Source organism: Rhinopithecus bieti, unplaced genomic scaffold, assembly GCF_001698545.2.
Source record: "Rhinopithecus bieti isolate Rb0 unplaced genomic scaffold, ASM169854v2 scaffold_2574, whole genome shotgun sequence".
Taxonomy (NCBI): domain Eukaryota; kingdom Metazoa; phylum Chordata; class Mammalia; order Primates; family Cercopithecidae; genus Rhinopithecus; species Rhinopithecus bieti.
This window is the reverse complement of record NW_016804493.1, coordinates 6123117-6138707: the sequence shown is the minus strand read 5'-3', so window position 1 is coordinate 6138707 and position 15591 is coordinate 6123117. Positions and strand designations below refer to the sequence as shown.

General features: G+C 44.6%; 1 protein-coding gene across 2 annotated transcripts in view; it reads right to left on the bottom strand.

Moving 5' to 3' along the window:
* Positions 1 to 15591, bottom strand: part of SF3B3 (splicing factor 3b subunit 3) — a 52955-nt gene continuing 37364 nt past the window's right edge. For both annotated transcript variants that reach the window (XM_017868747.1, XM_017868748.1), the window contains 12 exons: positions 15237 to 15380; positions 11844 to 11966; positions 10642 to 10796; positions 8768 to 8942; positions 7329 to 7534; positions 7075 to 7231; positions 5076 to 5201; positions 3805 to 4017; positions 3163 to 3261; positions 2164 to 2307; positions 1104 to 1208; positions 1 to 630 (listed from right to left, as the gene is read on the bottom strand). In XM_017868747.1, coding sequence (XP_017724236.1) covers positions 490 to 630; positions 1104 to 1208; positions 2164 to 2307; positions 3163 to 3261; positions 3805 to 4017; positions 5076 to 5201; positions 7075 to 7231; positions 7329 to 7534; positions 8768 to 8942; positions 10642 to 10796; positions 11844 to 11966; positions 15237 to 15380 — 1788 coding nt within the window. In that variant the 3' untranslated portion in view covers positions 1 to 489. The remainder of the gene's footprint in view (positions 631 to 1103; positions 1209 to 2163; positions 2308 to 3162; positions 3262 to 3804; positions 4018 to 5075; positions 5202 to 7074; positions 7232 to 7328; positions 7535 to 8767; positions 8943 to 10641; positions 10797 to 11843; positions 11967 to 15236; positions 15381 to 15591) is intronic.

The window sequence follows — 15591 nt, the reverse complement described above, 5'->3', positions numbered from 1 at the left end:
TCACCTTAAAAACTATGTTTCTGTTTCTTTCTGGTTAGATTCCACAGCAGCAGAACTCAGGAGTGATACTATATCCTATCCAGTCCCGCCACAGCCTTCCTTCCTTCCTCCCACAGAGATAACATTGTACAAAACTGTATTTACAGGAAAACCAGTTAAAAATTAAGTGTGTGTGCAAAAGTAGACAGGAGAGTCAGACATATCAATGTAGGGACGGCTTTGGGGAATAGGGGAATTGGGTTCCACACTGGAACCTGGGGTCATGTATCATGTACCAGGTGGGGAGAAGTGCAGCCAATCTCAGCGCCAATTTGAGGGGAAGCCAGTCATTCCAGGAGAAGAGGTGAGGGGAGAGAGCTGTTGGCTTTCATAATGCAGTCTTAATTATCCAGTCACCCTCCTGCCACATGGCAGAAGCCAGGTGGCGGCGATGGTGGTGGAGGAAACAAAATACACAGTCTCTGGCAAGCCCCATAGGGAAAGGAGGGCTCAGAAGGCATAGCGGGTCCGGATATCCTCGAGTTTCTTGGACACCTCGGGTGGGGTTCGGTCCAGTTCTTCAGAGACATTCTTTTGTTTGTTGGGTTCCATGGAATTGAACTGCTCACAGAGGTCTCCATCAATCACATTCTAAGATATGAAGAAAGCACAAGGAAAAAAAATGGTGAGATGCCCAAAGAAAATGGCACATGCTAAAGCAGCAGTTGTAGGGAAAGCTGTTTTATTTTTTAGTTTTGAGACAGGGTCTCAACCCTATCATCCAGATTGCAGTGCAGTGGGATAATCATGGCTCACCGCACTCTCAAAACTCTGGGGCTCAGCCTCCCAATTGACTGGGACCACAAACGTGTGCCACCATGCCCAGACAGGGAAAGTCTTTTATTCTCCACTCGATACTTGAACCCTGCTTGTAGATCCAGGAACACTATCTAAGTTGACTCTTCGTACTCAGAGTTCAGATTGGCAGAAGCAGCGAAGCCTTTGCTCCGGCTGTGGTCTGCCCCGAGGGGAGCACCCTCCCTGGTACTATTCCCATCATTCTGCTCCCTGTGCTGCTCCTCTACTCAGGATCTCCCTTTCCAGCTCAGATTCCCCCAACCTACCTTCACAGGGAAGTAGTAGGAACGAAAGCTGAGGTGGTCCCGCCCACAGAGAGGGGGATGTTCAGACCGCAGGTGCATTTCCACATGCTGGAAGAAGTCATGGTCCTGGCAGAAGAAACAAAAAATCTGTCACTGAGAAGTGATTTCAACTACTCTAGAGTTTCCACAAGCACAACGAACAGACAAGCCATTGGTTTTTACCATACAAACACAAGGGAAATATCTAATCACTTTCTGACAATCATAGGTTTTTCTGCTACAACACGATAGTTAAAATCCAAAAGGAGACCTCGTGTTGTCTGCAGTGCAAAAAGAGAATGCCACACATAAAGAATGGTTGTGAGGTCAGATTCCTGATCCCAGTTTCCTTTGCTGGAATAAAACTTGCCTAACTCTGGCAAACCTAGAGTGGACTCCATATGGCAATGTGTGCCCCAGCAGGGATCATCCCATCAATCCCGGCAATCCTAGTCTGTGGAATCCGGTTCGAGAGCTTTGGGCTCAGGCTAACCTTGTAAACTCGCATCAGACAGAAGCAAACCCTAGTACAGTATAAAAACAAATGGCCTGCCTGGGCGCAGTGGCTCACGCCTGTAATCCCAGTACTGTGGGAGGCCAAGGCGGACGGATCACGAGGTCAGGAGATCGAGACCATCCTGGCTAACATGGTGAAACCCCGTCTCTACAAAAAATACAAAAAATTAGCCAGGTGTGGTGGCGGTGGCCTGTAGTCCCAGTTACTTGGAAGGCTGAGGCAGGAGAATGGCGTGAACCCGGGAGGTGGAGTTTGCAGTAAGCCGAGATTATGCCACTGCACTCCAGCCTGCATGACAGGAGACTCCATTCCAAAAACAACAACAACAACAACAACAACAACAACAAATGGGCCTTCCCTGGGTGCGGGGGAATCAAGATTCCTATCTCCCCAAGTACTTCTGTCACTCTACAATTCCCAGAACATTAATTACATGTGCGGACAAATGAATTTGACCTCTTAGGTAGATTCAACACCAAGAAACAACCTTTGAAGTCAAAGCCAGAGTAATGTGGGTGCTCTCACCTCATGGGACGTGAATGGCACAAGGATGCCAATTCCTCCAGACAAGGTGGTATAAACAAGTGATTCTGAGCCTCCAGGGATCAGCGTAGTCTTCTGTAAGGACAGCACCGTCTCTCCAACATGGTAGTTCATGATCACCTCTGCCTGTGAGTCAGAAACAGACTAGTGACTGTGGGTACCTTCATGAGCCTCCCTGGACTACCGAGAGCATGCAGTGCTCCCTAAGGCACATTTCACCATCTATTAACATCCAAAAACTATTATAGAGGCCAACCGTGGGAGGACTGCTTGAGCCCAGGATTTCAAGACCAGCCTGGGCAACACAGTGAGGCCTCATATACCCATACCCACAAAATTTGCCAGGTTTGGCGGCATGCACTGTAGTCCCAGCTACTCAGGAGGCTGAGGGGGAAGGACCACTTGAGCCCAGGAGGTGGAAGCTGCGGTGATCTGTGATCGTACCACCACACTACAGCCCAGGTGACGAAGTGACACCTTGTCTCAAAAACAAACAATAAATCCAAAAATTATTAAAACCTAAAAATACTTTAAAATTCTCATATTTACTTAAGACTTAATGCCTCATAAAACATGCTAAACTTACTGTTCATCATCTCTTAAACGATAAGAACCATTTTGTTAAATTTATCAAGCTTGCCATAAAAAAAAAAGGAAAACACAAATTATAGAAAACAGCAATCACTAGGCTTGTCTTCTAAAATAGAAAGTCCAGAGATCCTCTATTAAAGCAGCATATGCCTACAGGAGAAAGTAAAGCCCTGGACACACCTCAGAGCAGAGGACTGGCAATGGACTCTCTCGAAGGAACTCGCTACTCTCCAAGGAGATTTTTGCAGTTGGTAAGAAAGGACTGTGGAAGGACAGCACTCAGCACAGTCGTGTGCACTGTGAATAATTCACCAAAGGCAATTTATTCAGTGACGGCAACAGGAGAAGTGCTAAGCAGCGTCCTCCCTGGGACCCATTCTGCAATCTTACCTTCTGGGAGGCCCCATTGAGCAAGCCACGGTCCCACAGGGCTTTGTTTCCTGTAGGGTCCTCATCTACTTCATCGTTGGTGTTAGGTGGGAGCCTCACCTACAAGGAAGTGACACAAGTCACAGTGCTGGGGCCCAGACCTGCTCAACTGGGTCACCAAGCAACAGGTCTGGCCCAGGTCCTTGCAAGTCAGCCATAGGGGCACTGCCTAGACAGAGGCCTGAGCCCATGTGTCCTGCACCTGCTCTGGTGGGCAGGAGCTGTGTCTGAGGAGCAAGAAACTCAAAAGAATCGATCCATGAGCAGGAGTTTAACACAGCTAAGGGTAACATCAAAACCACACAACACAGACAACAGACGTTCCAAAGTTCTTATAAAACGTAAAAAGAATTAGCCATTAGTTCAGACTAAACCTATCATTAAATCATGTTCAATAGAGAGGAGGGAGATAAACCAGAGAAAAATCCAAAAGACTAGTAAGAAGGCTTAAAGAACAGATTGCTTGTAGAGTTAGCTTTAGTAGGATGGAATTTTATATCCATTTTTACTCCTCAGATTTGATTCATCTTTGGCTTTACCCACAACAAACTGAGCCAGCTTTCCTACACATCACTGTAACCCAAGTGAACAACACCAACTCACCACACATATGTTGCCAAACTTGTCTGCCCCAGCCACAGTGTCATAGTCCAGGAGGCTGGCTGTAGTGACCCATCGAGGGTAGGTATCATCAGCAAAGATGATAAGCTGGTTTTCATTACGCTTGTAGCGAACCCAGATGAAACTTTCTTGGACGTCAGATACAATTACCCTATGTCCAATAGTCTGGATCCCAGAGATATAATTGGCAATATGCTGGGAAAAACAAGGACAATAGTGGGTGTAATCTTGGGGTTCAGAACCCAAAGAAAAGTCCAGCTTTCCGTATGACATATATAGGGTCAGCAGAACAGCAATACCAAAAAACAGCAGTTAGCAATGAATTCTAGGTGGGAAAAAGAGCCAAATAGCTTTTAATACAGTGCAAATATATGCCTAACTCTCAGAGTTACATTCCTTACAGAAGCTAGCAAAATAGAAAGCTGGTTCTTGTTTGGTAAGTCAAGAAATGAGAATCCTCTACTCCTGCTCCTCTCAAAATCCAAGGGCTGGTGCGGTGACTTATGCCTGTAAACCCAGGACTTTGGGAGGCCAAGGCAGGCAGATTATGAGGTCAGGAGTTAAGAGACCAGCCTGGCCAACATGGTAAAACCCTGTCTCTACTAAAGATACAAAAAATCGGCCGGGCGCGGTGGCTCAAGCCTGTAATCCCAGCGCTTTGGGGAGGCCGGACGGGCGGATCACGAGGTCAGAAGATCGAGCCATCCTGGCTACATGGTGATGGTGAAACCCCGTCTACTAAAAAATACAAAAAACTAGCCGGGTGATGGTGAGCGGGCGCCTGTGCCCAGTACTCGGGAGGCTGAGGCAGGAGAATGGCGTAAAACCCGGGAGGCGGAGCTTGCAAGTGAGATGAGATCCGTGCCACTGCACTCCAGCTCCGGCGACAAAGCGGACTTCGTCTCAAAAAAAAAAAAAAAAAAAAGATACAAAAAACAGCCAGGCGTGCCGCGTGCATCGTAATCCCAGCTCTGGGGAGCTGATGACAGGAAATCACTTGAACCCTGGAGGCGGGAGGTTGCAGTGAGCCGCCGAGATTGACCATATGGCCTCCAGCCTGGGCAACAGGGCAAGACTCCATCTCGGGAAAAAAAAGGTGGGGGGGGGCATAATTCTGAAGTGGATTGGGGAATTGGGGTAACACAACAAGTCCTAATAAAGATAAGATTTTAAAACTCGATGTCCACCACCCCACCAATGCTCCCGCCCTTGGCATGTGAGCTAGATCTCAGCACCAACGCCAGCACACTTACCTTATTCTCGCATTTTCGGAGTAACTTCTTCTTTCCCAGGTCATAGACACGCAACAGCTTCCCCACACCAATCAACACCCTCCCTTGGAATGGGGCAATGGCAGCAGGGACCTCTTCCACCGGAGTCTATAGAGGAAAAGCACGTAATACAGCTATTACAAATGCCAGCCAGACACAGGCCCCACCTCTCTGCCTAGAAATGCCTTCTTTCACAGGAGCCTTAAGAAACACACCAGTTTCTTCATTAAGAAACACACCAGTGATCTTATTTTGCTAATGAATCAGCGTGTTGGGGTGAACAGGTCCCACATGCTGCATTCACCCAGCAGAGGGATCAATGCTACAAGTGACAAGAAATTCTGGTACCTGATGACAGCTGCTCAGAGCCTGTGCTTGGTTTAACTGGTCTCATGAAATAATAGTGAAGCTTTAGTAGCTAAGAAGTGACTGTAATTTGTGGAGGGACAGGAAAGAAATGCTAGTGAAAAATGACATCTTTTTTTTTTTTTTTTTTTGAGACAGGGTCTCACTGTCGCTCAGGCTGGAGGGCTGTGGCAGGCGTAATCATGGCTCACTATAGCCTGGACTTCCTGGGCTCAGGTGATCCTCCCACCTCAGCCTCCCAAGTAGCTGGGACTACAGGCATGTGCAATCACGCCCAACTAATTATCTGTATTTTTTGTAAACACTAAGTTTCACCACATTGTCCAGGCTGGTCTCAAACTCTTGGGCTCAAATGTTCTGCTCGACTCAGACTCCCAAAATGCTGGGATTACAAGCGTGAGCCACTGCACCCAGCCTAGTGACATCTCAGTTGTAAAGGAGAGACAAATTTTATACGCAAAAGGGTCTGTGAAGTATTTCTTAGAGGATACTCCCCTTACGGTAGGGTTGAAGGAATCCACATGCTGTCAGTGTGGAGGAGAAAATTAATAATTATGGTAGAATAGACATAACATAAAGTTTGCCATCTCAATCCTTTTTTTTTTTTTTTTTTTTTGGAGACAGAGTCTCACTCTGTCGCCCAGGCTAGAGTGCAGTGGCGCAATCTCGGCTCACTGCAACCTCTGCCTCCCAGGTTCAAGCGATTCTCCTGCCTTAACCTCTGGAGTAGCCGGGGTTACAGGCGCCCACCACCATGCCTGGATGATTTTTTATTTTTAATAGAGATGGGATTTCACCACGTTGACCAGACTGGTCTTGAACCCCTGATCTCAGGTGATCCGCCCACCTCGGCCTTCCAAAGTGCTGGGATTACAGGCATGAGCCACCATGCCCAGTCATTTTTAAGTATACACTTCAGTGGCATTAAGCACATTTACTGTTGTGTAACTATCATCTCCAGCTTTTTTTTCATCTTCCCAAACTGAAACTCTGTACCCATTAAACAGTAACTTCCCAGAGAATGCAGATGGAAAAGAATACTAAACCTTTTCTTTTTTTTTGACAGTCTCACTCTGCCACCCAGGCTAGAGCACAATGGCACAATCTCAGCTCACTGCAACCTCCGCCTCCCGGGTTCAAGTGAGTCTCTTGCCTCAGCCTCCCAAGTAGCTGGGATAACAGGTGCGTGCCACCATGCCTGGCTAATTTTTGTATTTTTAGTAGAGACGGGCTTTCACCATGTTGGTTGGGCTGGTACCAAAAGTGCTGGGATTACAGGTGTGAGCCACCGCACCCAGCCAGAATATTAATTATTTAAACTGCTGAATTTTGGTCACAAATTGTTGCCCGCTTATTAAAACAGTAAGAAAGAGACCGATTCAATGTGCATCCATCTCCCCATTATGGGGTGGTTAGCACAAAGCCTTCCTGTGGAATGCACAGGCACAAGAGCATCACCGCAGCTAGAAGGCCCCAGCATTTTCCATGTGCTGGTAAGAGATGGATTGGAATCAAGGAGCTGGTCTCCAAAAGACCTGACCCATAACATAAGCAAAAGTGAGAGAATTCAATAGGACTTAAGATCTAGGAGAACCACTCACTGGCTGATTCCTACCTTGTGCAAAAACTCCAGTTTTTCCCCATTGTTCACAAGCTTGTAAGTATAGACGAAGCCCCCTGCCACAGATCGGGGATTCAGTATCAGGTCCTTGGCCACACCCACCAGCACATACCAGTCTTCACCAGTGTTGGAGAACCTGCACACAGCCACACTACACACAGAGTAAGAAGCAAGAGTAAGGCCTTCGTCAAAACCCAGAGAGCTCCTGTTCCAGTCTACCAAACCCTGAACTGTCCTGGGCTCCTTACCTAAAAGCTGCCTCATTCTGTTCCAGCTGGACAAGGTCCAGTGTGTTTCCCTGAATGGGATTCATCACTCGGATCACAGAGGCCCACTGCCCATTGCCAGCCTTGGGAGCTCCAAAGATGGATTCAGGGAGGTTTTCATTGAGGAATGCTGCTGCCATCTCTGCGGCCAGCTCCCGCTCATCCTCCCCTGCTGCTTCCACCATTTCCTAAACCCAAAAAACCAAACAACGGAGTTGGCGTGTTCAGAGGTAGGGGCTGGCTGAGAAGAGGATAGCTAGCAAGAACACTCCAAGGGGTTCTTTTTTTTTTTTTTGAGAAGTCTCGCTCTGTTACCCAGGCTGGAGTGCAGTGGCACAATCTTGGCTCACTGCAAGCTCCGCCTCCCGGGTTCATGCCATTCTCCTGCCTCAGCCTCCCGTGTAGCTGGGACTACAGGCGCCCGCCACCACGCCTGGCTATTTTTTTTTTTTTTGTATTTTAGTAGAGACGGGGTTTCACCGTGTTAGCCAGGATGGTCTCAATCTCCTGGCCTCGTGATCTGCCCGTCTCGGCCTCCTAAAGTGCTGGGATTACGGGCATGAGCCACCGCGCCCGGCCCCAAGGGGTTCTTAATACATAAAGCAACAAAGTCAGCTGTCCCAACCAGGATTTCCCAACATGAATATTAAAAGGAGAGGTGTACAGACTAGGGAAGACAGATCACAAAAGGGAAATCCAGACATTGCTAGTTATATATTAGTAGAAAACACCAAAGAGAACAATAGCTGTGACTAGTGGCTTGAGAAAATGACAATGGAAACTCCATTTTTTCTATCCAACCCATCTGATTTCTCTTACTAAGACTACTCTGTCTCCACTCTTTAAGGCTGGATACAGTTCTACGTGGTTGTAGCTATTTGGTTTTTGCTAGGCAATGAGTTCTATAAAGAGCTGGTATTGTGGAGAACATGAAAGCTGTCTCCTTTGGGCCCAAATCCAGGAAATACAGTCTATTTTGGAAGCTCAAAGACGGGAGAATTCTGTTTCAGAGAGGGAACTTAATTGTGAATAAATGGAGGTCAGAGTATAGTCCTGGGTTACAAGAAAGGCTCTAACATGAAGTACTTTGGGGCAAAGGCCTCTGCTTAAAGAAGCTGAAAAGAGCCTAGATCTTTAAAAACAAAGAATATAACAACAATTACAGGAGTTTAAACTTTTGACAGTCTCATGTCCAGAGTGCCACTGGTATGCAGTGGAGTGTGCCAACATACCAGGAGTGCACCAACACACCAGGCTATCTTTCAAAATTTTTAATAGAGGTGCGGTTTTGCTATGTTGCCCAGGCTGGTCTCGAACTAGCAATCCTCCCATCTCAGCCTCCCAAAGTGCTGAGCAGTTTAAACTTTTCAACGTAATTTCACACATCTTTTAACAGAACCCCTGAACGTCAGTCTCATTACCTCTGCCATCTGCTGCTTTCTCTGAGCTTTTGTGGCCTCAGTGTAGGCATTGTGGTCCGTTTCAATGATAATAAGGTTGTTACTCTCAGGGTGGATGACAAATTTCCTGGGTGTGTACTGCAGTGGGAAGGCTACTTGATTGAAGACAGCACCGAGCTTCTCTAATGCCAAAATCCTATGACAGAAACGCAAGGCAGTTATTTAATACTCACTCAGGACCTAGAAATTGGTGTTGAAATAGGCTTTGAGCAGTCAGTAAACACATCAATCCCTGACGCTCTAACGCTAGCATTAGGCAACATTAAACAACAGCCTCCTAATCTAGAAAACTGCACTGCAGACACAGAGATCCGGGAAGGGCCTTCCCATTTGGCAACACCCTACCACAATTCATGGCAATTCTAGCTCTCACCAATGAAACACAAACGATTGTCAAAAGATTTTTTTTTAATCACTCTAATGATAATAAAGCGCCCAATCCCAAATTTGTTGTGAACACTGCAATTACCTGAACATGTATGGTATCTGTAGTGACTGTGCTTCATAAAATAAAGTGGATGCCTTTGTGAACAAAAATCACCTCAGTTTTGGTGATTTGGGAGGCTGAGGTGGGAGAATCTCTTGAGCTCAGGAGCTCAAGACCAGCCTAGGCACCAAGGTGAAATCCTGTCTCTATTTAAAAAACCACAAAAATCAGACGGGCATGATGGCATGCGCTTATAGTCCCACCAGGTACTTGAGAGGTTAAGGCAGAAATAGCTTGAGTCCAGGAAGTTGGGGCTGCAGTGAGCCATGATCACACCACTGCACTCCAACCTGTACAACAGAGCAAGACCTTGTCTCAAAAAAAAATAAATTTAAAATAAAATAATTTAAAAAATGAACTGCCCCCAAGCACTATGCTTTTATGTCTCACAGTCATCTTCCCTGATTTAGTTTTGGGGGGAAGTAAGTTCTGCTCCTAGGAAAGCCTAAAAATCTGTAGGGATTGTCTAGATCTATAGGAATTCAGGAGGTAGGGACCACAGATGAGGATACAAGGCTGGCTTAAAAGCCAAGGGGAACACTGACAGGCAGGTATGCATGTGGGTGAAGCATTCCAGCACAGGCAGAGATTTAAAAAATATTAGTGATGTAGAGGAGTGCAGGGAGATAAATTCTGCTAGAGCAGAAGATAAATACAAAGATGACAGAAAGAAAAAGGACAATGACCATGAAAAGACCCTGAAAGTTGCTGCAAAGAAATTTTGAGAGCTCATTTGATAAGCAATAGTAATTAATCTATCAAGAGGCCATAGTTTCATTATGAACAGCCAATAATTATAACCAGGATGTGAACAACTTTGGTGGCTTAATTTTAAAAGCCCCCCAAAATTTGAGGAAGCCAAACTGACTGGGTTATTTTAGGTTCTTTTCCATCTTGCAAGCAATATTACACATAGTGCTCAAACTTCACATCAATATTATCAGGAAGAACAGTTCTGTCAACTTTTTTCATGTAGGTTAAAATTTAGGATTTAATACCACAAATGGCAAGACAGAGTAAGAAAGATTATCAAAGCAGTGATCCAATACTTGCTCTAAAACGAATCCAATGGCAATGCCCTTTTGCTAGAAAACAAAAATCTGAAATCTCAGGAAGACTGGACTGTATTAAAGCTTTGCCTTGAAAGTCTTAACAGAAGCTAAAACACCGAAACTTGGCTCTCAGATACTAAAATGCTAAGCCAAATGAAGGTTTCAATTGCAACACATAAGCTTCATGGTAAAGTCGGCTCTCTGCCACCTCTTCACAGCCTCCTCCAACACTCTGGCAGAACCAGTCTGAGCCCTTGGCAGAAAGGCTTCCTGCTGAGCTTCAAACACTCACTCACCGCAGGGTGTTGGTGGAGATGGCCACAATGCCCTCGGGACACTGTTCTGAGGCAAAACCCGATGCAAATTCCAGTGTCTCATAAGACAGGGGGGTGAGATGGAAGCGAGACTGGTAAGAATAGCTCAACCATGAGCGGCTTGACATGGCCAATACCTGAGGGGGAAAAAAAAACAGCTCCAATAAGGTTTGGGAAAAAACCATGGTAAGGTGAACAAAAGCCCTATCCCCAAATTTCAGTCTGCAGAGTATCCTAAGATATTCTAGAAATCTAACAGGCTATCTTAAGAAAAAGAGGGCTAGAGAGGCACCATGGCTTAGCATATGTGAAAAGCATGGGCTACGAGCCATATGATCTAGACTAATCACTTCATCTCTCAAAGCCTGCTTCCACGTGTGTAAAATGAAAATAGTACCACAAGGCTGGGCAGCTGCAAGAATTAAATGGAATGAAGGTCAGGTATGGTGGCTCATGCCTATAATCCCAGCACTTTGGGAGGCCAAGGCGGGCAGATCACCTGAAGTCAGGAGTTCAAGACCAACTTGGCCAACATAGTGAAACCCCATCCTTACTAAAAATACAAAAATTAGCTGGGCCTGGTGGCATGCACCTGTAATCCCAGCTACTCGGGAGGCTGAGGCAAGAGAATCACTTGAACCCAGGAGGCGGAGGTTGCAGTGAGCCAAGCTTGCACCATTGCATTCCAGCCTGGGCAATAGAGTGAGACTCCATCTCAAAAAAAAAAAAAAAAAAAAAAAAAAAAAAAAAAAAAAAAAAAAAAAAAAAATGGAATCAGTTAGCACAGTGCCCAGAAACACTAACATTCTTAACTATAAAGGATACAATGTTTTCTAATCTCTTTCACATTAGGTAGTAAACTTGACACTGATCTAAGACTGGGATAAAACCCGAGAATTCTCATGGCTAGTGGTGTCCTAGAGGGGAGGTTTCCAGCCCTATTTGACCAGCCAGAGGGCTAAAGGGATCGATACCTCAACTCAACTATAATCAAATCATGACACGGTGCCATGGAGCCCCAATGAGGAAGCTCTAGGTTAGGAAACTCAGGACTTCCCACATGATGGAAACCAATCAAGATGGAGTGGCAAATTAGTGAAAGTAAAACTTACAACAAAGATTGTTTTCAGATGGTGCCACTAAAATCCCAAACATGTTGCCTGTCCCCAACCTTCATTACTTACTGCCTCCTGGCCTTGCATTCGGACTCGGAACAGCTTCACAGGACGGGACCCCAGGTACCGAGTGCGAGTGTCAGACAAATCCCCAGTGACAGGGTCCAGGACAGTCCTCAGCAGCACACCGTTCTAATCAAAAGGAGAGGAGCAGGTGAAGCCTGATGGAAGCTTATCAGCTATAACAGGAAAACCTCTCCCTTGGCTACTTCATATAAGAAATTAGAGCAGATGGAAAGAAATGACTTGGTTGTTTAAAAAAGATCCTAATAATCAGATAGCCATTCATTCATTCTCTCACTGAATCACTTAATCATTCAAAGTTATGGAGCATCTACTAAGTAAAACACACATTTTCACTATATCTTAATTTTTTTTAACATGTATGTTAAATCCTTCTTCACTATTGTATATTTCAAATAAATAATTAAATAACCACAAAGACCATGGTTCCTAAACAGCACTTCTTTTTAAAGGAACAAGGTTCCTAAAAGGAATGACTAGTTTGGGGCTGGGGCAAGAATGTTCCAGACGCATGTGGGGACGCTTTCTTGTGCAACAAGGCAAGGAAACCCCTACCAATTGTAGGGTCATGTTAAAAGGACAAAGGAACTAACTTCAAATAGAAATTCCCACTATTCTAGAATGAGGCAATTTACCACCCTCCAGCCCCCTAAAAAAAAAGCCAGGTGAGGTGGCTCACATCTATAATCACAACACTGTGGAAGGCCAAGGAAGGATTAAAGAACAACCTGGCCAACATAGTGAGACTCTGTCTCTGTTTAAAAAAAAAAAAAGAGGAGTTTTAAGCACAAACACATAAAAATCCACAAGTTTATGATGTTACTCTATTTTTTTAAATTTTTATTTATTTCTTGAGACAGGGTCTCACTGTCACCCAGGCTGGAGTACAGTGCCACAGTCTTGGCTCACTGCAGCCTCCACCTCCCAGGCTCAAGCAATCCTCCCACCTCAGCTTCCCAAGGAGCTAAGCTCAAGCGATCCACCCACCTCAGCCTCTCAAAGTGCTGGGATTACAGCACCTGACCAGTGTTACTCCAAAAAACAGCAAAAAACCCACTTTACGGGTCCCCACTGAAGGGAGTGCTGTGGCCCTCACTCCTTACTCTGAAAACAGGTGAATAATGAGAAAAAAGTACTTATCCTTTTCCTGTATGAACTGTACTTAGCGTAAGCAAAGAAATGATGCAAATTTTGTCTTTAGAACTCCAACTAATTAAATCTCAAAAGAAATAAATCATTTTCCAACTACTAATGAAAGAATGAACCTAGGCAATGTGTGTAATAGCTGTAAGTAAAAGGTTGATGGGAACTTTAACACAGATACAGATAAACATCCCAACATTACTGTGAGTGGGACAACCAGACATTACACACCTCCTGACATGATGCAATAGAGTGAAGAGCACCATCTATATTCCTGTCCCCCTCCCCTAATAATGAAATCTGAATCTAACCAACTTTCTTCTTCTGCAATATCCGATACTATAGCTACCCCAAGCCACGTGTGGCTAGTCAGAACTGAGACAGGACCAGGTGTGGTTTCTCACACCTGTAATCCCAGCCCTTTGGGAGGCCAAGGCAGGTGGATCGCTTGAGCTCAGGAGGTCAAGATTAGCCTGAGCAACATGGCAAAACCCCATCTCTACTAGAAACAAGAAAAATTAGCCGGAAGTAGTGGTGCACACCATAATCCCGGCTACTCAAGAGGCTCAGGCATGAGAATCGCTTGAACCCAGGAGACAGAGGCTGCAGTGAGCTGAGATCACACCACTGCACTCCAGCCTGGGCAATGGAGTAAGACTCTGTCTCAAGGAAGAAATTATTTTTTTAATAAAAATAAATTTTAAAGAGAACTAAGACGTTAAGTGTAAAGTGCCAAATACCAGACTTCAGCCTTAGTTTAAAAAAAAGAGAGAGAGAAAAAGGTAAAATAGCTCAGCAATTTTTATATTAACTACATGTTGGAATGATTTTAGATATACAGAGTTAATAAAACATCAAAACTGGCCAGGCACGGTGGTTCATGCCCGCATTCCCACCAGCACTTTTGGAGGCCAATGTAGGAGGATTGGTTGAGGCCAGGAGTTCAAGAGAAGACCAGCCTGAGCAACACAGCGAGACCCTGTCTCTGCTTTTTTTTTTAAAGGAAAAAAAAAACAAAACATTAAAATTACTTTTTTCCTGTTTGTGGCTACTAGAAAATTTAAATTACACCTGTAGCTCACCTTACATTTCTAAGGGACAGCATGTTCTAATACTCTACCCACCAGCTTGATACAGAGGATACAGAAACATTGAACACACAAGGAATGACTTTAAAGTCCAGAAGGTGGGAAATGCTACGAGACAAATGATCTTATCTTATTATGCTTCAAAATGGGGTAGGACAGTTTAAGAGACATAAAAAGACAGATGAAGCAAATGGAAAAAGCATAGACTGCTACGCTGAGATCCTGAGGACAACCAACTATAAAGACACATTGGGGGAAAGAAGAACAGGGAAAACTGAAACATGATAATAAGGAACGATTGTTATATTTTGCTGAGCATAATACTAATATCTTACAAAAACAGACATCTGTTGGAGCTACATTATCAAGTATTTGTAGATGAAATGATACATCGTGGATTTGCTTTAAAATAGTCCAGGGAAAAGACAAAACAACAAGAGCAGAATGTTGTTGATAGCTGTTAAAACTACAAAAGAAAAGATAGAAAACCCACGTGGCAGCCCATAAAAATCCAACAAAAGAAAAAAACTAAAAAAGAAAAATAATAACAACCCGCCCCCCAAAAAAAGGGGTACCTGGAAGTTCATTGTATTAGTCTCTCTAACTTCTGGCTATGTTTGAGATTTCTAAATTAGGAAGTAAAATTAAAAAGCAAAAAGTACCTGGGCGAGATTACTCAGATGTCTGAGTCAATAATCATTAAGGAAAATGAAAAGCATATGATCAAAAATCCTGACACTCTTAGGATCAAAGCACACCTTTTTTTCACAGCACAAAGAGCTCAGCAACTTTGACAACAGAGAACATTTAGGGGTCCTTTATTGCTAATGAAGACAATGATGAACTGAGAGGTATTTGTTTCTGCTTCTGAAACTAATGAATAGTGGGAACTACAGTTGATCCTTGAGGAACCCAGCCAGTTCTGACTTAGAGTAGCTATCAAAAAGCATTTGATCAAAATATTTCTTTCCCAGCCTGATTTGTTCAAATTAAAGAGCTGAGAAAAGTGGAACCCAGAGTGACAGTTTACTTTTCATAGGTGAGGATCTGAAACCACGGGCAGAGGAAACGCCTGTTACCAAACAAAGGAGTGTGTGAAACCTACAAAAGGCCTGATGTCCACAATGTGGGCCTCTGGATCTCTTACCTGTAGCCCAATATTCAGGTATAGGAAGCCAATCGAGCCCCTCTCACCCAGCTCATCCTGCTTCTCCGTCCCACCCATTTCCACGATACACAAGGACTCAGGCTGGGCTGGGAGAGCCTGCATGCTTAGAGGTTGCAAACAGTCCTGAGAGGGAGAGAAAAATCATAAAACACAGAAAATGACAATTTTAGGAAAAAAACATACCCAGAGAAATCTAATTCTAGGATTGAAAAAGTACTTCCTTATGCACAGAAAAAAACCCGGGAATGAGTTCTAAGAGAGTATTGGGTTATTAGTTATACCCAATCTCAGAATAAGCTTCGGGAAGATCATGCTTTCCTCCTTGTGTCAAAGA